Source organism: Ruditapes philippinarum, unplaced genomic scaffold, assembly GCF_026571515.1.
Source record: "Ruditapes philippinarum isolate M1 unplaced genomic scaffold, ASM2657151v2 ctg527_1_1_1_1, whole genome shotgun sequence".
In the NCBI taxonomy this organism is placed as follows: Eukaryota; Metazoa; Mollusca; class Bivalvia; order Venerida; family Veneridae; genus Ruditapes; species Ruditapes philippinarum.
The window spans coordinates 181,441-207,726 of NW_026865278.1; the positions used below are offsets into that span (position 1 = coordinate 181,441).

At 33.6% G+C, this 26,286-nt stretch overlaps 1 protein-coding gene across 1 annotated transcript in view; it reads right to left on the reverse strand.

Moving 5' to 3' along the window:
• Window positions 1–2,999: 2,999 nt before the first annotated feature.
• The window catches only part of LOC132728510 (E3 ubiquitin-protein ligase MYCBP2-like), a 119,961-nt gene continuing 96,674 nt past the window's right edge, over window positions 3,000–26,286 (reverse strand). Inside the window, exons 67-84 of the mRNA XM_060714151.1 lie at window positions 24,805–24,945; window positions 24,012–24,155; window positions 23,289–23,379; window positions 22,232–22,365; window positions 21,171–21,464; window positions 20,356–20,499; window positions 18,482–18,585; window positions 17,807–17,957; window positions 12,271–12,557; window positions 11,701–11,908; window positions 11,156–11,392; window positions 10,162–10,294; window positions 9,551–9,666; window positions 8,899–9,090; window positions 8,319–8,426; window positions 6,291–6,500; window positions 5,507–5,614; window positions 3,000–4,796 (exon numbers count right to left, since the gene is read on the reverse strand). Coding sequence (XP_060570134.1) covers window positions 4,515–4,796; window positions 5,507–5,614; window positions 6,291–6,500; window positions 8,319–8,426; window positions 8,899–9,090; window positions 9,551–9,666; window positions 10,162–10,294; window positions 11,156–11,392; window positions 11,701–11,908; window positions 12,271–12,557; window positions 17,807–17,957; window positions 18,482–18,585; window positions 20,356–20,499; window positions 21,171–21,464; window positions 22,232–22,365; window positions 23,289–23,379; window positions 24,012–24,155; window positions 24,805–24,945 — 3,084 coding nt within the window. The 3' untranslated portion in view covers window positions 3,000–4,514. The remainder of the gene's footprint in view (window positions 4,797–5,506; window positions 5,615–6,290; window positions 6,501–8,318; window positions 8,427–8,898; window positions 9,091–9,550; window positions 9,667–10,161; window positions 10,295–11,155; window positions 11,393–11,700; window positions 11,909–12,270; window positions 12,558–17,806; window positions 17,958–18,481; window positions 18,586–20,355; window positions 20,500–21,170; window positions 21,465–22,231; window positions 22,366–23,288; window positions 23,380–24,011; window positions 24,156–24,804; window positions 24,946–26,286) is intronic.

Here is a 26,286-nt window from a genome sequence, read left to right on the forward strand (position 1 = left end):
TTAACAGCAAAAATATTTTAACCTTCAAGGTCATTTTTGACTGAAGGACAAGGTATTTCTGCTTAACTTGAAGGTCTTTCCTAAAAGATTGTTGAGTACAAGTTTGAAGACAATCCATAAAAAATAACTAAATTTTAGCTACTTTTAGCAAAAATCAAACAAAATTCAGCCAGTTGACATTGAAGGTCGAGGTCATTTATTAATGTCATGGTTAGACTGGTGTACTTGAAGGCCTTGTCTCAAGGGTTGTTGTGGCCAGGTATGAAGACAATAACCAAGAAATAAAACAAGGGGGGCATTGTCGAAAAATACGCCCGTCACAAAAGCTTTTGACAGAGATGTGGGCATTAACCCTCACCCCCACGATGAATGTAGAAGTTTGGCTCCGAAAAAGCATTTTTCAATGACCAATAAGTGTGACCTTAATCTTTAACCAACAGACCTGGTTCATGCACTTGACACTGCTTCTCAAAGTAGTACTTATTTTTATGAAGTTTCATAGAATCCCACCATGTGTGAGGGGAGATATGCTCTGGACAAAATATCTATATTTTATCATCTTTAGTAACCTTGACCTTGCACACAGTAACATAAATTACATGTTTCACACCAGTGGTTTTGATAATGACCATTTCTTTTTCAATCCCCCAATAAATGATTACTTAATGGTCCGAATACACAGTTTCATAATTTTACCTGAACTTTGACCCCTATGTGTGACCTTGACCTTTGCCACAGGAACCTAAGTTTTGCTCGCGACAATCCGACTCAGAATGGTGAACATTAGTGCCAAGTTATATTGAAATCCCTCTATGAATGTAGAAGTTTTACTCCGGACAAGCGTTTTTCAATGACATCTAAGTGTGGCCTTGACCTTTGACCTAGAGATCTTGTTCATGCACATGACACTGCTTCTAATAGTGGTGTACATTTCTATAAAGTTTCATTAGAATCCTTCCATATGTGTATGAGATATGCTCTGGACAAAATCTCTATGTTATATCATCTTAAGTGACTAGCGTCTTTAGTGACCTTGACCTTGCATTAACCTAATTACAGTTTTCACACCAGTAATCAAGAAAATGACAATTTGTGTTTCAATCCCTCAATGAATGATAACTAAATGGTCCGAATACACATTTTCATATTTTTATCTGAACTTTGACCCTATGTGTGACCTTGACCACAGAGTACTAAATTTTGCACGCGACACTCCGCCTCACAATGGTGAACATTTGTGCCAAGTTATAATGAAATCCCTCTATGCATGTAGAAGTTTTGTTCCGGACAAGCGTTTTTCAATGACCCCTAAGTATGGCCTTGACCTTTGACCTGGTTCATGCGCGTGACACGGCCACTTGTAGTGGTGAAAATTTCTATGAAGTTATATCAAAATTCCTTTATGCATGTACATGTAGGAAAGATGCTCTGGACAAAAATTGGACGCTGCCCGCCCTCCAGGGGCCAGGGGGAAAACTAAGACGACCCATTTTTTAAACGGGCGTATAGTGGCCACTTGGGTTCAAACCCTGTCAGGGGCAAGCCGTTGTTTCCTTGAGCAAGAAACTTTACATTTACTGCTTAGTACTGGTTGGTTCCAGGAACGGATTCCAGTGTTTCAATAAGCTTATAGCTTCCAATACAAACTTAAATAAATTTGTATAAACTAATCTAAATGGGAGTATGGAAAAATAATAATCAATGATAAAAGTTTACGATAGGCAATGACACTGTGTGAGGAAAAAGTTTTAAAAAAAAGTCAAATTAAAAATGCTCGAGAGGAAATAAGACTAGTTCTGTTCTGTCAAACAAACGAATACATGTACATACATTCCATTTTAGTGGAATAGCATAGACACAAGGTTAAATGTTACTGTTTTCATATGTGTCAAACAAAAAAGTTTGAGTAAGCAGACATGCCCGAGTGGTTAATGCTTTGGGCTAGTTTTCAAGGATCTTTAGCTGTGTGGGTTCAAACCCCATCAGGGGCAAGCCGTTAAGAAAATGGGTCAAAGACAGAAAAGGCCGGGTTGCATTTGTACACCAAATATCATGAGGCTGTGATGTTACGAAAAAAAATTACCATTGACCCATTAATGTCGAAAATTTAATTGAGTGGGTAAACAGGAAGTGGATGAGCTACACACCTAAAATCGAATCACACGGTATGGGACCATGTGTTACTGCTGTATGACAAATATCAAGAGGCTGTGATAAGTAGTTGCTGAGAAAACTGTTACGAAAATTCCCTACCATTGACCATTAATGTCGAAAAATTTAACTAATTTAACTAAGTGAATAAACAGGAAATGGATGAGCGACAGACCTGAAATCTGATCCCACGGTATGGGACCATGTGTCAATACTGTATGCCAAATATCAAGAGGCTGTGATAAGTAGTTGCTGAGAAAACTGTTACGAAAATTTCCTACCATTGACCATTAATGTCGAAAAAATTTAACTAATTTAACTAAGTGAATAAACAGGAAGTGGATGAGCGACAGACCTGAAATCTAATCCCACGGTATGGGACCATGTGTCAATACTGTATGCCAAATATCAAGAGGCTGTGATCAGTAGTTGCTGAGAAAACTGTTACGAAAATTTCCTACCAGTTACCATTAATGTCGAAAAATTTAACTAATTTAACTAAGTGGATAAACAAGAAGTGTATGAGCGACAGACCTGAAATCAAATCCCACGGTATGGGACCATGTGTCAATGCTGTATGCAAAATATCAAGAGGCTGTGATAAGTAGTTGCTGAGAAAACTGTTACGAAAATATTTTCCCCGCCCGCCGCCCGACATTCACCTTACTATAACCCGGATTTGCACCAGTGCAACCCGGCCAAAAATTAACACTCATTGCTCAATACTGGTTGGTTCAAGGAATAGATTTGAAAGTGTATCTATAAGCTTTAAGCTTCCTATACAATCTGAATTTTAAAAATTCTATAACTGAACTAACAGCTACAATATTATCATAAAGAAAAAAACATTGTTTGATGTTATAAAGATTTATTTGAAAATATCACAGAAAAAAACAAACATAATCCCATAAACACAATTGTAGTTTAGCTGTGGTGGTATTGAAAGAACCTTGATCTTACAGTCATAACTTTAGGGCATTAATAGTATTTCATGGGAAAGCGCATAAATGAAACTTTATACAGCTCGGGTAATTATTGAAAATAGCACATAAAACAACATGCACAGCATAATCTTTATATCTAAAACAAACATCTAAACATAACTGTTAACTTTAGACATGAATTTATAAGCACAATTATCATTACAAAAAAACTTTTTGCAAAATAAATTTCTGCAAATTTCCTTATTTAGACAGCATTAGCATATGATGACAATATAAATTGTTTTAGCTGTCACAATTTTTAATAAATGTCTAACAAGACCTGTCAAATGCCAGCCCCCACTCCTTCCCCATGCAGAGCAAACTTAAAGGGCCATGACTTTTGACTATAAACAAATGCATGGCTACTATAAAGGGAAGTTACAAGAATACCCAGAGTGACCTTGACCTTTGAGATATAGATCGTCATTACCATGTACTTTATGTACTATATCCATCAGGAATGAGATAATTGTTAACTGGGTGCGGCCATAAGTGCACTTTTATGAATAAAAATCATATCAGGACTTTCAAAATGAAAGTGTGACTTTGAGATTTGAGCTTGAGACTTAAATTCTTGTGTGCAACAAGTCTTAATCTTGTCAAACACACTTCAACCAAGTTACTTTAAATTCCATCTAGGAATGATAGACATGTAATTGTTGACCGGACACCTTCATCAGTGAATTTTAATAAAAATCCCTGTCATGACTTTCAATGTGACCTTGACCTTTGAACTACAGACCTAATTATTGTTGACCGGACACAAACATAAATGCACTTTTATGAAAATTTTCCTCTGAGGTCAATGTGTGACCTTTACCTTTAAGAAACAGACCTTGGTCTTGCATGCAACACATTGTCTCAATGTGCTTCACATTTATGCAAAATCATTTTAAAATCCATCCATAATTTCAATCACAAAGTTATGGATCAGTCACGAAGTGTGGATGGACAAAAGGGAGAAAAAAAGAAGGACAGACCAATTCTGCAAAAACTATATGCCTTCTTAAATATAAAAATTCTTTCATTTTTTTTTAAAATCATCAATATCTAGTTTGATTAAAAAGTTATCTAAATTAACATCAATTAATGAGTGAACTTAACAAATAAAAACTAAAGACTTGGCTTGAACTTAAGCTCTATAAATTTATAGCGCAAAATACATAAATTACACATAGTGCTTTAACCTGTTTGTTCTTCATTTCTACAAAAAACTTAAACTGATATACATGTACTTATTTGCTGTAACATTCATGAAAAGATATAGTGTCCTTTAAAAGTACTGCTTAGTGAAAATGTCACATAATTTCACAATTTGTAAAATATTGAAATGTTTCTGTAACAACATTAACTTATGCCAAAACAAAAATGTATCTTCTTCTAAAACGTATGAGCATTACGGCACACTCCACATCCGAGGGCAAATTCTTCACCAGTTGGAGGATGTTTAACATGTAGAGGGCATTCATCACCTTCAAGCTGTTTGCCGCGAGGGCCACATGGACACTTCGGTAGCTCGGATTTGGGAATACTCGTCACTTGTTGAAAGTTATCGTGACAAAGGTTACAGAAGTGGGTTGTCCCGAAACAGAAAAATACTGCCACAGAGCAACAGTAGCGACATTTGTATTCAAGAAAATCTGTACCATGCTTCGGGCACATCTGAAATTTTAAATAAATTTTTTTGTGTGTATACAAATAAAAAATGCTCATAATTAAATTACTGAAAAATATATGACCTTTCCTTTACTTATATGAATCAAAAAGTAATACATAAGTCGGTAAATGTTCAAAACAAAGTGCAGTAAAAAGCTTTTCTGCTTATCCTTGTATATTTGATAGAAATCTTGCTGTCTGAATCTGTAATTTACATATGATATATTTTATGTAACAATGTTTTTGATTGGTCGGCTATTACTCTATATATTGTAAAGCCATTAACGATTGGTATCTAATACTAGACAGTTAATGATATTCTATGATCATCCTTCAGAAAAATACTTTAATCACAGAATTTTATTGAAATATACGAAATTCTTGCTGAATATGTCTTATTTGAATAAAAGAATGAATAAACTATGTAAGGGAAGCAGCATTCCATTTACAGGTCAAGTAAAGTTTGTCTATTCTTAAAAAAAAAACTGCCTGTTTTTTAAATGACACTATATATTCATATATAGATATGAGACAACATATAGTGTGTAGAGTTTTAAACACAACAAATCTACTTTGTGTGGAGTCAAAACATATTCATTTCATATTTACAAAGACACTGTGCAGCAATTATCAATATTTTCTAATATCAAATTTGAGCATAGTATACCTTTAAATTTAGAGCCATTCTTTATGAAAAGTGTGAAATAAGATCTTACCTGAGCCATGGTAACATCCGAGCATGCCCCACACACCAGTTCAGTAGGATCAAACTGATCTCCACCCCCTATCTGCTCATCACAGCGAGCCTCACCTCCATAATATGCCTACAAAAATTAATGTTTTATCTTGAAAACAACCGCCATATCAACATAATAACCTATCAGTATAAGAACAATCAAACAAATTTTTAGCAAACATTAAAAAAAAACTTCAATGTCTAGCAAAACAAGAATGACATAGATATAATATTATAAACATTAAAACTATAAATACATGTTGCTTTTCTTAACATCAGTCTATATAGCCAAATAAGAGGCTCCTTTGGACTTGATGCAAGAAGTTTGTAAAACTCTACTTTACCACAGTAACACTGAATGAATTCTGAAAAGTGTCATTTTGGTACAGTTAAAAGTTAAGGTAGTCTTACTGTAATCCTTTCCTGCCATAAAGTCTCAACATTAGCCAATATCATAAGAAATTGATCATTTTGGGACAATATGTTTCACAATATTGGTATTCAATAATTTTAACAGATTTTAACTAGTATTTAGTACAAAGCGATAAAGGATAACTGATTGTAAATAATTGAATGCCCAAGATTTTGACAAAATAGCGTTCTGGAAAAAAACGGATTTGCACCGATATTGGCCTATGTAAGAATTTCTTTGGCATGAAAGCATTACAGTAAGACTACCGTAACTCCTATTACATTCAACATCTATAATGACTAAATTTTCTTACATATTGAACAATGCAAACAATTGACAAATAAAACCTAACCTTTTTGCACTTATAACAAACATAGTAGGCATATCTGTCCATTGCAAAACCAGCAGGATCTTTGTAAAACCTAGCTCCTGGTGTGATGATAGCATCAGCTTTGTGTAACCCTTCATACTCCAGCCTCATTAAAGCCTTCCTATGTACATCTTCATACAGCTGTTGTATAGGTCGTAACAAATCTCTTAACACCGGGTGATCAATATTGCTCTGTAAAATAGTGTCATATTACAGATAAAGACCTAATAAATGTTGTAAAATATTGTCATATTACAGATAAAGACCTTATAAATGTTGTAAAATAGTGATAAAGACCTTATAAATGTTGTAAAATAGTGTCATATTACAGACAAAGACCTTATAAATGTTGTAAATTAGTGTCATATTACGGATAAAAACCTAGTAAATGTTGTAAAATAGTGTCATATTACAGATAAAGACCTAGTAAATGTTGTAAAATAGTGTCATTTTACGGATAAAAACCTAGTAAACATTGTAAAATAGTGTCATATTACAAATAAAGACCTAGTAAATGTTGTAAAATAGTGTCATATTACAGATAAAGACCTTAAATTTTGTAAAATAGTATCACGTACATTTGACGTAGATATGTTAAAAAAATATATGTCATAGGCAACATTTTTACTCTTAAAACCATTTGAATGCTGTGATAATAACTTCCTTACACTACAAGTAAAAAGGCAGGCCTATCATAACATTTGTAGAGCCTGTCTACTGTTAAGTATTATGATAATGAAATACCCTTAACACCAAACTAAACAAGAAATGTCTAACAATACATATGCCCCCCTTTCTAGCCCTTGACTCACATTATTGGTAATATTTTGTTATAGAACTTGCCATAAATGGGAACATGGAAGTGTTCAATTATGGAAAAAAGAAAAATAATGAAGACTTTTCAAGATAATGAGTGGAAACCATTCTGACATTTAAGGCCCCTGTGACCTTTGACCTAGTGACCCCAAAATCAATAGGGGTCATCTAATAGTTATGACCAATCAATATAAGAAATATGAAGACTTTGTGATAAATAGCTTTCAAAGATGATAAGCGGAAACCATACTAAAATTCAAGAACCCTGTGACATTGACCTTTGACCTAGTGACCACAAAATCAATAGGGGTCACTTACTAGTTATCGGTATTAAAAATATGAAGACTTTGTGCTAAATGGTTTTCAAGATAATTAGCAGAAACCATTCTGACATTTAAGGCCCCTGTGACCTTTGACCAAGTGACCCCAAAATCAATAGGGTCATCTACTAGTTATGACCAATCAATATGTGAAATATGAAGACTTTCAGATGAATTGTAATCAAGATAATGAGCAGAACCATTTTGACAGTTAAAGCCCCTGTGACCATGACCTTTGACCTAGTGACCCCAAAATCAATGCCAGTCATTTACTTGTTATGACCAATCACTATGTGAAATATGAAGACTTTGTGAAAAACATTTTTCAAGATTATCAGCAGAAACCATGTGGTCGACAGACAGACCAACATCAACAAAACAATATACCACTTCTTCTTCAAAGGGGGGCATAAAAATTTAAATGGATAAGTCCATCTTTCAATCTGGGCAAAACTATTCATCATTTTTAGGAAAAGCTTCAAAATATGTATTAAATGAAAAGCAAACACAGCAGAACACAATCTTGGTCTGCACTGATCAAATGGGTAAACTTTCTTGCCCCTAGGAGGAGAATTAGTCTAATACAACATGTACATAAACTTTTCATAGAAAGGGTTACACAAATATAGAAACAGAACTGTTTTATTTTTTTCACATACCGGTATATCTTCTAGTCCCTGTGGCATGGTTTAGGTCAAATGGCAACTTTTAGGTTTACATTGAGTCATGGGCAGGTGCGTAGGTTTCTATAAGCCAGATAGATGACTTCCTCAGCAATGATTTATACATAATGTATACAATTTAGGTGATTTACATAAATGGTGAGCATCAGCAAGTAAAAATATCTATGCTAAAAATGACGGAATATTCTTACCTTACAAATAGGACAATGTGAGAAACCAAATGTAATTCTAGGACCGACCCATCTCTTATCTAACACCATCTTGGTACAATGGTGATGGAAGACATGACCACACTTTAACTGAAATACAATAATACATAATGCAGATATTAGTACAAGCTTATAAAATTTAGTCACCACACTAACTTATGATATAGAAATTTATGTACAAGAGTAGCAACAAATGTATAACTATTGCATGATAAAAACAGATGTGCTTGTGCATTGTTACGGGTACAGAGAGACATAAGAGTGGTATTATTAACTTTCATATCAACATTCACTATCAGAGATGAAACAAAAGCTGTCTACTATTCTTAGTGCTTGAAAACAAGAGCCTGGATAATGTAGAATTTTTAAAGTTGAAAAAAGGGCCATAATTCTGTCAACTCCATAAAAGAGTTATGGACATTGAACAGTGACCTCCTATTATGTTTGGTGAAACCAGTTTGAGACTAACAAGAACAGACCAGTTTTGATGTAGATCATTTACTTCAAAAGGTTTTTTGTACACAATCTTGAATTGTATGAGAGAAAAAATATATATATGTACCAGTACAGCAGGAGCAGCCGACAGCGCTTCAGTGAAGCAGATCATACACATGTCATCAGAGTCTTGTTTCAATATTTCCTGGTCGTCTGCACGACAACGATGTAGGCAAGGTAAGCATGGTTCCTCACTCTTAATACCACCACACATGTGTCCACAAGATAATGTCTTATTACAGGCATCTTCTGCATAGGCCTGCATACATACATCAAAAGATGATTCATTTGTAAAAATTAGTTTAAATATATTTATCTAAGCTCGAATGCGAAACAAGTTCTTGCAACTTATGAATCCGCTCTCTGGAACCAACCAGTACTGTCGTCCTTTGAAGAATAATGGTCGTTGCCTGATTAGGGCTCAAACCCATGATTCTGGGTTGAAAGCCACTAGGCCATCATCGCTCCCCTTATTCATGTTATACTTAACAGAATATATCAATGTAAAGACTTCATTCTTGCAACTTCATATATATTGAATTTAACATGCAAGGAAGATTCATTCAAACTATACGATGTAACACAGAGTTCTTTAGTTAGATAACTCAAAACATAGAATAAAAACCAAGCCATATACTCATGTAGTGTAAAGAATTAGCAGATGCAATGAACAAATGTAAAAGTTATAAAAGTAAAACAATCTATAAAACAAACCATACCTGACAGTCTGGGTCTGAGCAGACATTACCAATGGCCAGTACACCAGTGTTGCTTGTGGTACCGCAGAATCTACATGTTCCTGGGCCAGCTTTGCCAAGTGCTGTGGACGACTTACCTGTATTAACATACATGATATTAATTATTTGTGATAACCAATCAATGGAATCTGTTTGTCTACATTTTGATAGAAATATGACTACCAACAAGCATTAATAAATGCTGCTGCAGGTAAAATACCTTATACTGATTACAATTTCAAATGTTTCAGAACTGACCAGTAAACATAATAATAAGTTTGTAAACATTTTGTTGTTTTTTTACAATATTGATTGTACAGAATAAGAATCATGAATAAATGAGCCGTGTCACGACAAAACCAACATAGTGCGTTTGCGACCAGCATGGATCCAGACCAGCCTGCGCATGCGCCCAGTCTGATCAGGAGCCATGCTGTTCGCTATCAGTTTCTCTACTTATAATAGGGTTTGTAAGCGAACAGCATGGATCCTGATCAAACTGCGCGGATGTGCAGGCTGGTCTGGATCCATGCTGGTCGCAAATGCACTATGTTGGTTTTGTTGTGAGGCGGCTCAAATGTAATTTAAGTTACCTTTCCCTTCTCTGAACTCAACCATTGCTTTAAGTGTTTTTGAGTCAGCTAAAGCCATTATCCAGAAGAGTTTGGTTCTACCACATCCTTCATGTAAATCTACTTTAATAGCTTCTTCTTCCTCCTTAAACACCTACAATGATAATACATTTCTAGTTTTAAGTCTAGTACAAAAAAAAGATTGAAGTATCTGCATAAAAAACATAAAAACTTTCATCAGAAATCTGGATGTGGTTGCTGATGCTGGGTGAGTAGGACAGCTCTCAAAATACTCCCCATAATCGAGCTTAAATGATAATACTGCTATCTATCCATATTTCAAGTTTGTTATATATATTTTCAGTACTTTTTGAGTTATCACAAATATTGTCATTTTTGCTATATTTTTGTCTATTTGTTGTCATAGCAACCAAATTTTTCAACATAGGAAGAAAAGAAAAAGATGTGCATTGCCATAGGAACCAAATTTTTCAACATAGGAAGAAAAGAAAAAGATGTGCATAATCACCAGACTGCCATCTACCCATATTTCAAGTTTCATGAAAATACTTTCAGTACTTTAAGTGTTATCATGGGATCCAGTTTTGTGGATGGATGGACAGTCCAACGGACGTGATAAAAGTTTGGTATTTACGTGGTGACTCTTTTGTTCTCTCTTTTGTTCTTTAAACCTAAATTCCTCTCTGGTTAAACTGCTAGTTGACAAATAATGGGTAAAATCCACAGATGCCTCTCATTGCAATCTTAAAAACCTATTGAGTTTAAAGTTCCCTGGATACCTTAGCATTTCATGGATAAATCAATGTTGCTTTTGGAACTTACACAAAGAGCAGCAAAGAGCAAAACAATTTTAAAAAAAGAACATTAATGCATTGGCGTCTTCCCAGCAAATATTTACCCATAACAAATATCTTTACTAAAGTTAAAAACAAAAGTAAGAGGCAGTAATATTAACTCGAATATCATGCTATAGTACAATAGATGCACTTCTGACCTGTCTTTGATGTGCACGTTTACTTCGGTGAAGATGTAGGAACCTGTCACAATCAGCACACAGATTACCACAATCCGAACACAAGATGATAGCAGGTGTCTCGGCATCGTCATGGTTATCACATGTTGGCCGTGGCTGCCCATGGGTACCATTTGGACTGCTTACCCATTCACCGGAGGTTAGACGTTCAACATGATCTTGATTCAGCACACACAGTGAGGCCAGTGCAAGCCATACCTGAACAAGCAAATAAAATTCATACATTGAAACCCAACCTGAATAAGTAAATAAAATTCATACTTTGAAACCAACCTTAACAAGTAAATAAACTTCATACACGGAACCCAACTTGGAAATTGTTTTCATAAATTACAATTCTTCATTGATATCCACAAACTGTGTACGTATTTTTATCAGAGTTGGAACATGATGATTCATGATAATAATTTGATTAATTCATCCTTATAATGGCTTATAGAAACAGGCATAAGATACAATGTATGACAAAACAGTACAGTATATGTATATATGAAAGATAAACTTACAGTAGGAGTTTTGATACAAGACTGTGGTACTCTAAGTGTCTCTTCCAGTTTAGTTAATGCTAGAATAGCTTCAGCAATGGCTGCCTTGGTAACATCTTTCCAATTCTCTGATAAATTACCACTTGCCATATCTTGAACCAAGGATATCACATTGTTAGCAAGACTACTGGACATTCTTCCTCTCAACCACCAGCGAGGTCCTGTTGCACTGTTTAAAGATAGAAAAGTCAATTTACTATTTACATGTAGTTACTAGTATATCAAAACTCATCAAGTCAAATGCTTTTTGAATAAAGGTACTAATAGTGTACAGGTAATTTTGCTTTTATTGTATTGTATTGTATTTTTATTGTATAAATTCAAAATTATTTCAGCAAATATTGATAAATCAAGAAAATAAGCTACTATGATATTATCTTTAAGCATTTGGTTGATAACTTTACTCAAAAATATCTATTATACAGACTTAGTGACACTTCATAGCATTTTCTAAATTCAGTGTTAATGTTTGACTTATCAGAGAGTAATTCAATAAGGGAAGCATGCAATTATGCAAGATAATTAAATTACGTGATCATAGACTGTTCTGTTATTGCATCTGCCAACATTAATGAACTGATTCCCTTGTGTGGCCCTGCAGCCTTGACCTTCATCTGCACTGTGAGTGCCTTTGCAATACAGGCAAGGAACACATCTAGGATACATGGCTTCTGAGGATCAAACCCACGGTCTCCCTCTTCTTTACTGGCCATACTGACTATACTGTACTCCACTGGTGGTAGTGCCGGTACTGACAGAATGTTAGCTAATGTCTGGGGCTTCACATCAGGTAAAACACGGCGTAATACAGACACAACCTGTAGATAACAAAAACAAATAATACCTCTTAAATGTTGTATTTATATACAGTCAAATCTCAATATAAGTATAAGTGGATATTTCCATGAGTCAAAATGTTAGCTAATTTCAAGTTCCAGTCATTTCACATGAGGAAATTCTATCAAATTGTGCAAAGGTAGAAAAACAGGTTGGTTGATATTTACGATTGAGGAAATTTTAGCCATATTTGTTTATTCGCCAGATTCGCCAATATTTCCACAACTCTTAACAATTTATACAATAATGACCTACAATTAAGGTCATTTCAATTCCATATTTTTAACAATTCATATTACTAAATAAGTTGTTTTATAGGACCATACAATTACAAATACCAGAGCTTATTTTAATATTCCCTGAAGAATCTATGTCAGCATGATTTACAGTTAAATTTTGAGCATATGAAACACTAAATATACATGTATTTCAAAACACAAGGCTTTATTCAATTCATGCAAATTTAAGTAGCACAACTTAGTGGCTTATTTTCTAATTTTAAAGGTATGATATATTTATCACAGAGAACCAAACCTTTGACACAGCATTTAAATTTAATACAAGGAGGCCATGAATGGGCCCCTATATCGTTTAACCCTTTAAGGAATGGGATCTTAACTGGATTTTTCCCTTTATTTAAAAAACAAGCAACCCATGTTTAATAAAATTTAACTTTAATTGTTTATTTAGTTAATGTCAAATGAAAAAGTAATTTTTGTGCCAAAACAGAAAACAGGAAATTTTCAATTTCAAGTGTGATAATGAAATTACCTCTTTTTTCTTTTTTTTTAAAGTATAGGTTTTGCTAAAAAAAATACACTGCTTGAGGTGTGTTTACTTTCATTGAAAAATTTTTTAACAATGACATCAATAATTTAAAACAAGGCGAAGTAACAAATTTTTGGGATAATTACTTAAAATAAAACATGGTCGTAAAAAGACAAAAATGGCCCCGGGTTGCATTTGCTATACCAAATAACATGACTCATGAGGCTGTTGATGTTACAAAAAAATGTACTACCATTGACCATTAATGTCGAACATTTAACTAAGTCAGTAAACAGGAAGTGGATAAGCGATAGACCTGAACTTGGGACCACATATTAATGCAGTAACATTACCAAATATCAAGAGGCTGTGTTATGTAGTTGCTGAGAAAACTGTTACGGAAAATTCCTTCCATTTACAATTAATGCCGAAAATTTTAACTAAGTCATCAAAACGGGAAGTGGATGAGCCACATACCTGAAAATCATATCCCATTGTATGTGACTACATGTTGATGCTCGTATACCAAATATCAAGAGGCTGTGATAAGTAGTTGCTGAGAAAATTGTTAGGAAAAAATTCCTACCATTGACCATTATTATGAATTTAACTAAGTCAGTTAACATGAAGTGGATGAGTGACAGACATGAAATCAAATCCCATGGTATGGGACAATGTGTTAATGCTGTATACTAAATATTATGAGGTTCTCTAGAGTAGTTGCTGAGAAAAATGTTACCCCAAAAAATGGCCCAACCAATTCGCCTGCCTGCCCGGAAATCAAGTCTCAATACATGATGGTAAACAGTATTTTTTTTGCATATGATTATGTAATTTTTTTTTGAAAACCAGTATTATAGTTGTACCAGATATCCCATTAGTGTTTAAATATTAAAATAATTTTTGATAAAAGTGTTTACTCAGGGGTAAATCATGTTGGGGACAGGATCTAACCCCAAGCATCTATGGTTTTATCATATTAGGACATCCCTTTCTAAAAAACTTCTTCCTGTTCACATGAGTGGCTCTATACACAGGTTTAATCATAAAATTAAATCATGTAAAATGTTATTAAAAAAAACAGCAGGGATCTCAGGAAGGTCAGAATTTCACGTGGCAGACTGTTTGGCCAAAAATTTTCATGAGTCAAATCAGTTTTTTTCTTGTGTTATTTTTCTACACGAATCATTTTCATGTTTTCAGATATTACTGTTTGGGAAGTCATTTAGAGTAGATTTTCAAGTTTAAATTGATAACTATTGTAAGGTTAGGCAATTATAAGCTTCTTGATTAGTTAACATGATAAAGATAATTAAGTATTTCTAGCACCATGGATAATTACCATAATTATTGTTCCATTTTCACTTACATTTATTGAGGTGATAAACACATGTGTACATGCAGGGGTAAAAGTTACAGAAACTGAAAATACTGAAAAAAAAAGTTGGGGGCCAGGGGGCCGCTAGGGCCCCCTGTGGGTCCAGGGCAATGCCCTGGCTAGGGGTTCAGGGGGCTGGAGGCCCTCGAAAGCTTTTGCAATTTAGTGAATTTAAAAGTTCAAAAAAAGGCTCAGATACATACTCAAGTGCTTTATTTATCTTCAGATGTAATTAATCTGATATGTTAAATTTACACAAATTCACTGAGCAATACTATTTAAGCAATATATACACATTCCACATAACAAATTATGTTCATTCTTTTTACTATTTTCAATTTCATATCTTAAATTTAATCCTTTTCCATTTGTTTTCCACTTGTTTAATGCAGCACACTTTCAACTGACTTGACAATTTCTTCAGATGTGGAAACATTTTGAATTCTCAATCCTAAATGATCCATTACTACTTTGACTAGTTTCATCATCAAAGTACTGAAAGATTATATTTCAGTACTTTGTTATTGTTTTTTGTTAGTTGCCTCATCCATATTCAAAGATATTAACTTATCTTTCACTTTTGACTTCACTCCATCCTTAACAGATTTGGCTACACCATGTGTTTGTTATGTACATTGCACTGGTTGGAGAAAGAGTAGTTTTTTCAAGAGCAGGCTTGTCTTCAGCTAAACGTTTGGCAAGATGTTAGAGATCGCCTGCTATGGAAAATGGCAGTCAATGTTCACTAAGAAAGGCAGTTGTGATTGCTCTCTGTTTGGCAATGCGGTCTTGCATACTTTCAATCTTTTTGTCCACAGCTTTTGATGAGTCTGGCAGTACCTGAAAAAGACAATTTTCAAATAAAAGATAAATTTTCAAATAAAAGATGTATGAAAACATATCAAATAAAATATCACACTCATAAATTGTCAATTTAGTTTGGAAACAAGGAGATAATCAAACTAAAAAGTTTGGAAACAAGGAGATAATCAAACTAAAAAAAACAAAGATAAAGAAAATCGTGTTCTAATCCTTAAAATAATATTAAGCTGGAAAAAATCTCCAGACCTATTAAAAATTTGGGCATAGGTTCCCCTGCACAAGGCCGGGGAAGACAGAAGAAAAAGAGGGTGGGGTAATGTGCATTATTTATTAACTACACAATGCACAACTAAACCTCTTTTCGTTGCTTACTCTAGATAGTGGCTAAACTACACAGAGAAATGATCTTACTTGGTCTAAGATTCTTTTAGTGGTCCTCATCTTCAGCTCATCCTGATTAAGAAGCACCTTTTTTCTGTTCGATTTGTCTAGTTGATCGTTTAGGAACAGACTTCACAAAAGCCCATTGCATTTGGTTTCTTTAACCAAGCATCCCATTTTTCACCTTTAGAGTCCTTTTCCGCTAACCACTCCCACCTCCATTTGTTTTTTTGCACCCTTTTTCAGATCGTTAGTATTAAAAACAGGCGGTAAACACTTCACTGTTGTTGTCATTGTATTTGTACATGTATTTTGACATCAAATGACTATGCAACAAACGATTTCATTGGCTGGTAAAAATAACGACGACCAATCAAATCTGATCTTGTATATTCTAGCTCAATTTTTCATCGGCAATCTCCGTATTGTAATTCTTGATAATAATTGTTTTGATTCGTATACAAACGGGTCTAAGATGGACAAATTTATTTTAAAATATATATCAAGCATTATCAAGCAATGTGCACACGCTAATTAATGAGGCATGCACACACACCCTTCCCGATTTCTCATCGGATTTACGTCATTCAGAAAAATGACCTCAGAGATCGCCGAAAACATGTATAATTTTAGAAATCATATTACGGGAGGTGATAGTTACATAAATACTAAATGTCATCCCTTAATACTTCACAAATAGTTAACAAAATACCTGTTTCAACGAAGCACACCGATAATTGTATTCATCTTCACTTCTTTGTTTTGAAAATACGAGTTTATGTTACAAAATTTCTCAATTTCCTTGTTCAAGGCCGCCATTTTGTCCTAATTCCAGTTTAGTTTAGTTTATAGGTCAGATTGATACAGATGTTTTCTAAGACTCAGGACTGATTGATATCCATTATTTAATGATTTGAATTGTATGTTTATAATCAGAATGAAATATTATGTCATAAATCGTTCAGCAGATTCAGTAAGACCGGTGTACATAATGTTGAAATATATGATTTTTCCCGCAAACCGGAAGGAAGAATTTAAGTAATATCCGCACTGTAAATTAAACTTTTATCTTAATAAAAAAATACAACATTTTTTGTTCACTTTCGTTTCTTTGTGCAATATCTTGCAAATAAAATGTGCAAGTCAATGTCAAGAACCAAAATACATTGCATTTTATTTCGGAAATGACACAGTCTCCTTTCTGATGATGTTACGAAATTAAAGGAAGAGTCCATTATTAAATGGGGAAATCAACTACACTGTATCTCTGAAATTGGGGCTATTCTGATTGACTATGTTTTGAATTAACATTCACATTCAACAAACTTTTCATCCTTCTTATGCTTTAAAAGAAAAATCTCCATAACAATGTCTGTTGAGACAAAAAATACAAGATACACTGTCTCAATTTATCCCTACAAAGAAAGTCTTGCAATAAAAAACCCTTTAACTCCCAAAATAGAGACCAATTTTCAACTTTAGACCATAATTTGAATATACTTTGTAGGAACTAACAAGCTAATGCCTTGTGAGAAATATCTAAGCTCTAGCCCTTTCCATTTTGAAGTATAAGAACTTTTAAGTTTTTTTTAGTTGCCATAGCAACCAGAGTTTAGCATGGAATGGCATTCTTTGAACAATCTTGATAGAGCTTCATACAATGAGTATTCCTGCCAAGTTTCATTAATATTGGCCAAGTGGTATTGTAGAAGATGTCGTCTGAATAAAATGTGGACGGACGCCGGACACCGGACGCCATTTGGTTGGCCATCCTAAAAGCTCACCTGCACTTTGTGCAAGGTGAGCTAACAAAACAATACAGCAAGACGTGAATGTTATACAAGTATGTCAATAAACAGAATATCTATTCTAATTTGGTACCTGTCTTTGTACTCTTGGAGAAGCTGTGTGCAAAAGGCTAAACAGATCCTGGAGTAAACCATATTGCTGGGCAAGATATGCTCTTCCTACACCTGAACCAGTTAATGCTGTTACCATTGATACCAACTCAAAACAAAACATATCACTTGATCTGTAGAAAATATCAATTTATTATTCATACTAATAGATACCAGCTCAAAACAAAACATATCACTTGATCTGTAGAAAATATCATACTAAAATAAACCTTTAATGGCCAATGAAAGTGAAATTTAGTGAAATTTAAATGTTTTCTTTTAAATTTTCTGTGAAAAGTTTTATTGCATTATCACAGCTTGGGACTTTTAATTTAAATCAACTAAATTAGTTACATAATATACATAAAGCATAGATGAAAAGTAGTAATTCAGACAGCCACTCTGTGCTTGATTTAGTTAAACAAGAATATTCAAAATTTGCAAAGAGACTATAAATTTAGCAAGATTTTATGATATGAGTTACAAGACATAGAAATTGATCTACATTTAAGATCCAGATGTCATCTGTGAAGTTTCAAATGAATTCATTTAGTGGTGGGAAGGATAGCACAACTATTCTTCAAATAGCCGGGCTTAAAATCATACCAAAGAATAAGTTTAAATTAGTACTTGGGGAGAACAATAACCAACAACATACTTGAGGTCTTGTTGAGACTCTGATTTGTTGAGTAAAGAAGACTCCCATTCATCCCTGACTCTCATAGTCTCCTTCTTAATACCTTGTACAATATGTGAACACACCTGTAATAAAAACATCTTACATTATAGCCATACATAAAAGCATCCAACATTTTCTGTTATATAAAGATAAAATCAGGCAGCTTAAAATGTTTGCAAATTCCATACACTGCAGTATTTTCTCACACTTTTAAATAAAAACATGTCAGAGTGTACCCAAAGTCTTGAATTACATAATAGTCTTCATTGTACTGAATAACTGCTATAGAATAAAATTGGCCATATTATTTTTGTTTCATTTTCTCGAAGAAATCAATGTTTTTAAATAACTTTGAATTTGAATCTGATTCCATCAATATATATGCCACTTCACATTCCAAGCATTAAAGCCCTATGTTCAGAAAAACAAGAGGGCCATGATGGTCCTGAGGTCGCTCACCGGTATAAAGGCCCCCAGGAGCGGGGCCAGTTTAAACCCCAGGGCTTTTATTTGAACAAACTTAGAAGACACCAATTAGAAGATGTTTCATGATGTTAAGTTTTTACTACACACATATAATGAAAAACAATGATCTCGCCCCCCACTTTCCTTCCTTCAACCCCCCCCCAGGCAGGGCCAATTTTAACCCAAGGGCTTTTGTTTGAACAAACTTGGTAGACACCCATAAGAAGATGTTTCATGCTAAACATCTAAGCTCTAGCTCTTTGGGTTTTTTAAAATTAGAACATGTTTCATGCTAAATATCTTAGCTCTAGCTCTTTGAGTTCTTTAAAAGAAATTTTTTTAAAGTTTTTACTATATGCATATAGGGAAAATCAATGACCCCCTGGGGCGGGGCCAATTTTGACCCCAGGGCTTTTATTTGAACAAACTTGGTAGACACTCATTAGAAGATGTTTCATGCTAAATATCTTAGCTCTAGCTCTTTGGGTTCTTTAAAAGAAGATTTTTTAATTTTTTACTATATGCATATAGGGAAAATCAATGACCCCCTGGGGCGGGGCCAATTTTGACCCCAGGGCTTTTATTTGAACAAACTTGGTAGACACTCACTAGAAGATGTTTCATGCCAAATATCTAAGCTCTAGCTCTTTGGGTTTTTTTAAAAGAAGATATTTTAAGTTTTTTTCTTTTGGTTGCCATGGCAACCAGAGTTCTGCATGGAATTAAATTCTTTGAACAATTTTTAAAGGTGACCACCAAAGGAACATTCCTGTGAAGTTTGAATAAAATTGGCTTAGTGGTTTATGAGTAGATGTCATTTAAAGTAAAAGTTTACAGACGGACGCCGGACGAAAAGCGATAACAAAAGCTCATCCGGTCACTTTGTGACAGGTGAGCTAACAACTAGAAATATGTTTCATCATTGAGTTTCGTATTAAGTGTGAAATAGTTTGTTTCCAAAGATTTGAGTTAGGAACTAAGATTTTTACATTTGAACATGGACCTATAAATGATAAAGTGACACCAGTTTATAAATAGCAGAAAACTTTTTTCAGTAAAAGCTAAAAATATTGTCTACTGGCAGTGCAAGTAAATTATCAATCACTTTTTGAAAATATATGGGAATGCATATAAAAACAAAATAACACCAAATTCAAGGCACATTATGCCTTAGAAATCCATTATCAAAAACTCATTTTCACTAAAAAAAAAAAAAAAAAAAAATGCCTTAGAAATCCATGTTATCTTAATTCTTTAGAAATGTCAAACATGTGTTTAATAATGTTTTTATAACAAATAGTTTTAATAATGGATAACGCGCATGCTAGATATTTAACAACTTAAGAATGATAGCATTTCTAAGGCATAACTGCCTTTAATTTACAAACCTGTTTCTGAAGATGCGAGAGTTTACCACTGCGACTGAAGAGAATTCCAACCATATGTTCTTTCAGGTCTGGTTCACTATCCGGTTGATCCCAAGAATCTGGTGTCTTCTTACTATCTAACTTGTCTATTAATCTGCCAAATACCTGAAGTTATATGTCTCATCATTAACTATTGGTAAGGTTATGGTCACAATGACACAGTTAAAGTCATATTGTGACTTTTAAGTTTTGTGTATAGAGGATACACCACAATTCCACAAGTGGTGGCATGGCTGAGAGGTTAATGCATCCGATTAGTAATCTAATGATCACAAGCCCCTTGTGTGGGTTCAAATTGGTTCAAACCCTGTAAGGGGCAAGTGGTTATTTCCTTGAGCAAGAAACTTTACTCTTATTTCTCAGTATTGGTTGGTTCTAGGAACTGATTCGAAAGTGTGTCTATAACCCTTAAGCTTCCTTTCACAATCAAACTAAAATAAATTCTGTAAAACCAATGCCACAATTTTAGGCATAAGTTCCCATCTGATAAGACACGCTGACCTGTAAATAGGCTGGATAACAACCTCACATAAAGAATCCACTTCCTAACATAAAATCCGAAAATCCTAGAGGGATTCAAACCCACACTGGAAAGGGGTGAGTAATTTTAAGTCAGCAACCTTTACCATTCAGTCTAAAAGACCCAATGAAAGGGTTTTCTTTCTTTCTCAGTCCACTCAAACAACTTGAGAAGATTAACCTTTTTTTTTATCATCCAAGATATCTTAAAATATATTTTCAAACATGATTTAAACATGCATGAACTTGCCACTTACCTGGGATGTGAGGAGTCTAAACACCTTCAATGTCTCTGACTCACAGTTCATCTGCTGTATCTGTGCGGCACTCTTCTTCACCGGCAAGTCTATCCTGTCACCTAGCACCTTTACCTGTCGTACTCTCAAACTATGATCAGGACCACGCATTGATAACTGGATACACTTACAATCCTCCTCGGGGATAGGACAGTTGATCCAGCCTATATGTCGTGTGTCAACTTCAGTCTGAAATACCTTCTTCATCTCTTCTACAGCCGGACCAGCACTGAATGTGATGTTGGATACCTTATTCTGAAATTAAAATTTTGCAATGCCTTAAAATTTTGAGAAAAAAAAAATCCTGAAATTTCTACACAGGGTCCTTCTTATATTTAAAAGACACTGATTTACTTAAAGAAAAAATGTTCAATAATCCAACACAAAATTAAAAAAACATAAAGAACAAATAAAACATAAATTGAAAATGGCATGAATCCTCAAAAATACCATATTATTAGTATATTTTTTAAACACACCTAGGCCTAGAGAAGAAACAAGGTGTATGCCACATGCATTTTTTAAATAGAATCACACAAAAATATACATGTAAGATTACAACATATTGTAATACACTTATATTAGCAGGCCTCCAGAATCATGGTTATTTTTCATGAAAATTTTGAAAATGTATTAAAAAGTAAAATACTTCCATGCAACCAAAGAATGTAATTTACATCATTACATTTGTCAATTTCAATCCACATTACCAAGTAAATGTCAAAATATACAAAAATATACACCCCCCCCCCCAAAAAAAAAAAACAAACCGCCCTTACTTCATTAGTCACAGTAAAAATATGGTGATAAATTCTGCAAAATCAGCCATCCATTGCATGTAACATGTAAATTATTACTTGAAATGTAAATATCTTTACTTTTCTTAAAATCTCAGTACAGTTTTCTAAATGTTGATTTTCTTGAAAAAAACTTTTCGGCTTATCTGGAGGCATGCAGCTTTAAAATATAAGACACCAGAATCTCATGTAAAAAAATACAGGTAAAGTTATATTGCTACTTACTGCAAGATCTCTGGTGTTATCTATGTGTACATATATAATTCTAGGATTGGCCTGACCCTGGCATGTTATTGTGATAGTCTTCAGTTTATTCCTGTCTTCATCTCCACTCTCCCAGAATGTTTCAGTTGAATTATCTACAATAGACATAGGTTAATTTGTCCAATTTTTTAAAGCAATCAACTTTTTGGGAGAACATAGCTACAATGATCTATTTGAATACATTACTTACATGACAATATAACTTTACATGACTATTGTGTAAGCTTCCATATCTACAGTTATCACATAAACTACAGCACAGGAGTGTAATAAAACAATATATCAAAAGCAATATAACATTAGTGTTATTAAAACCTTTGACTTGATGCCATTTGCGTTTTATACAAACACAGTGTTAAAGTTACACTATATGAATAATGACTCTTTTTAACTGTAAGCCATTTTTAGATTAAATATGTGATAAATAGAACATTATATTCAATACTAAATTTATTGAACTCGTTAAATAAATAATATTATGCTGGCCAGAGACTCACATAAAATATGATTTTATTAAACTCATTCAATAAATTTAGTAATCAACCCTACACTCATTTAATATTCTCTATTTACAATTTTGACTTATCTTAACAATTAGGCTAACAAATGAAATATGTCATATATGTATTTGAAAATATTAGGTAATAATTATACATGTAGGTGGTATTAAAAATGCAAAGAACTAATTTGTTAGGTTTTTAGTCATACAGAATTTTAAGTCACTTCAACACTGTAAAGATACTTTGGTAACCTTAATTCTATTCAAGACGCAGACCCCAGTAGCCCAGTAAAAGCATAATTGTAGCTTTTTCAAGAATTTAACATCATAATATCTGTAAAGTGGTATAAATATATACTGTGGACATGAAATTTTGTGGTTTTATCACAAAGAATATTTTTGTAGGTACTGCTTCTCCAGTAGCTTTTTTTCTCCAAAAATTAAAACAAATAAATCATTTATTCCACATTTGCCATGCACAATATTTACAAATGCAAATTTTACATTTAATACACTCACCTGTGAGACTAGCAATCATTGCCTGTCTACTGGAAGCTTTTATCTCAGCTGTTGGTGTAAGATCTTTTAGAGATATTATTTTGTACGGAGACTGAAACAGAAAATATGGTTTAATGTTGTAAGGATTGCCTACCAGTACAGATTGGAATATCTAGCTTGAGGGTAACTGTTTACTGGTAACAAGGCTCTGCCAAGTTTCCATTCAACGTTACATGAGAGCAAGATATTTTGGTCTGTTACGATAGCTGGTGTTTGTTTCATTTTTCTGGCATATTAATTAATTAATTATTTTGGAAAAAATTACTAAAAACTGATATTTTCATAAAGCACTTTTTTCTTATAGTACCATAATTCATGAATTTACAACTTCATTCATAATGGCAAAATAACGTAATTCTAAGAACACAATTCATTCATACTGTAAAAGGCTTGGGGGTGTTTTTCTAGCACCGGTGTAGACAGTAAATATTCCTTTCTGATATGCAAGAATTTTTATCTCTGTGTAACATAAATCATGTATCTAATTACTGACCAAAATCCACTTGAAGCAAAAACTAAAACCCAATAATATTTCACCAATTATGCAGTAACACAAGAGTTCGTAAAATGAAAATACAATACCAGTAGGTAAATAAACATTTCTCATACATTCAAGACTTCTGGATCTTTGGTAAAATTAATGGATGGTCAGGAAACAGGCTTATTTTATTAAAACAAACATACCTGTTGAAGTTCACCATTACTTTCCTCTGCTAATTCATCAGATTTACTCAGTATCTGACTGATGTTACTAAACACGTGACTCTCGTGCAGAAACTGGTGATCTGACTGCTGGAACTTCATACAGAAACAACGTAATGCCATTTGCTGAAATATAAATTAATATTGTATGATTACAAAACAACATGCCATTTGCTGTAAATGAACATTGTACAACAATATCAAAAGGTGTCATTCAAATAAACAAACACATCAGTTACTAACAAGTATTGTAGCATATGACATATTAATTATCTGTCAATGCAATATAAGTACATTTATTTTTTTATTTTTTAGTATAGGAAGACTGAAATGTGCCATAAGCACAAGGCATAAAAGGTTTCTGACATTTTGTTGCATTTAATTATTAATGCTTAAAAACTGAAAAAAATTCTGGTAATAAAAGACTGTACTCTTAAACAATTCAATGATTTTTATGCCAGCTACATTCTTAGCAGGATAAAAACAAAACTGTGGAAAAAAAAACAAATGATTAATATTAAGCTATGAAACAATTTCTTTTATATTTTATTGGTTGGGTTTTACATCGCACCAAAACAGTATAGGTCATATAGGGACTTTCCAGCTTTACTGGTGGAAGAAAACCTTGTGTGCCATTCTGTGCATTATTTCAGGCACAAATGGGCACCTGAGTAGAACCACGGATATTCCGTAAACTAGCTAGATAGTTTATTAACTTCTATTGTAACAGATTATAAAATTAATGAATTCCAAAATTCGCTAATGTATAACATACCTGTATAATACTGCCAATAGGTAATGACATGGTAACATCAGCTATAGACTGTAGGAAGGCATGGAAAGTCTCAGGTAATGGATCAACAGATTTACCAGCAATAGTAATATCTGCCATCGGGTGATCACAAACTGGAACCTCCTATATAACAACATTAAACTATACTTTCACAAAACTTGAATTAACATACGTGTAGGTTTGATTTCAAACTTGTGTGTCCCCTCCCCCCCCACAAAAAAAAATAAAAATAAAAACCAAAACTGTAAGCCTTAATATATATTGAAAATGTGCATCAGTTCAATTCATCATTTGCCTGTATTATTTTGATACACAATTTACTATGTTAAGTTATTTGAATTATTGTTTACACAATTCAGACTTTTATTAGTGAATGTCAGGCTGATATCAAATGCAGAGTTAAACCTTTATTGAGAGAACTGTCAAGGTTTTGTCTGTATTGTTACACAAACACTTTCTATATATTTTCATAAAACCAATTCCAAGTTTTCTTTATTAAATGGTTAATAGAGCAAATTCTGCAGTAATTACTAGTATGAAGGAAGTAAATGTAATATTACAGTGAATACTTTTAATAGTTCATACTAAAAAGCAAAATACAGTCGGCATCGTACTTGCGGCCACCTTTATTAAGCGACTTTTTTATTAAGCGGCCGCATAAAATCCCTCCCGATGATTTTTACTATTTAATTTAATTCCATTAAACGACTATTTTATATCGCGGCCAGCGGCCACTGAATGTCGGCCAAAATGTACAAAATTAAGTGTTAAAGTATCTATTAAACGGCCGTGACAAACAATCGTCCCTGCGGGCATTCTCACCTGTGTAATTAGCGAGTAGGTTAGATGTGTACAAGCAAACAAATAAATAATTTTCATGGTCATTGGTCACAAATAATTGTCGTTTAAAAACGAAATGAATAACAATTGCAATCGTTTCAAAATCGGATTTTCCGATCGTAATATTTATTGTGACATATTTTGTCAGAGCAATAACGTATCACAACACCGTGTTTGCATAGTTTTGTCATGTGCTGAGAGTGACCTCCCTTATCGAAAATGATGTCGGATCGAGCGAAAAAAAGACAGACAGACTAATAAGACCGGATAAATTGTATGAAGAAATCGTGCATGGAATTGAGTCTGAGTAAATAGCAAATGTCATCGATTGTAGTCGAAATAAAATCGTGAAACCTAGTAGACTAAACATTACAGAGCCGAGCCTTTCATTGCTGATGGTGTAGGTGCTCATCTGATGCTTTACAAAATACATGTAGTATCCCATTAAATATGACCCTTCGACAAAAAAAGGCAAAAAAATCCTAGATCTCTAAAAATCTTATTGAATTTGAAATTGGGGTAGTGTGAAAACTAATTGTTGAAAAAATCAAGAAGTTTATTAAAACTCATTGCATAAATAATTATCTGGAGCTCTGGCTGATGATTCTAAAGTATGTTCAGCAG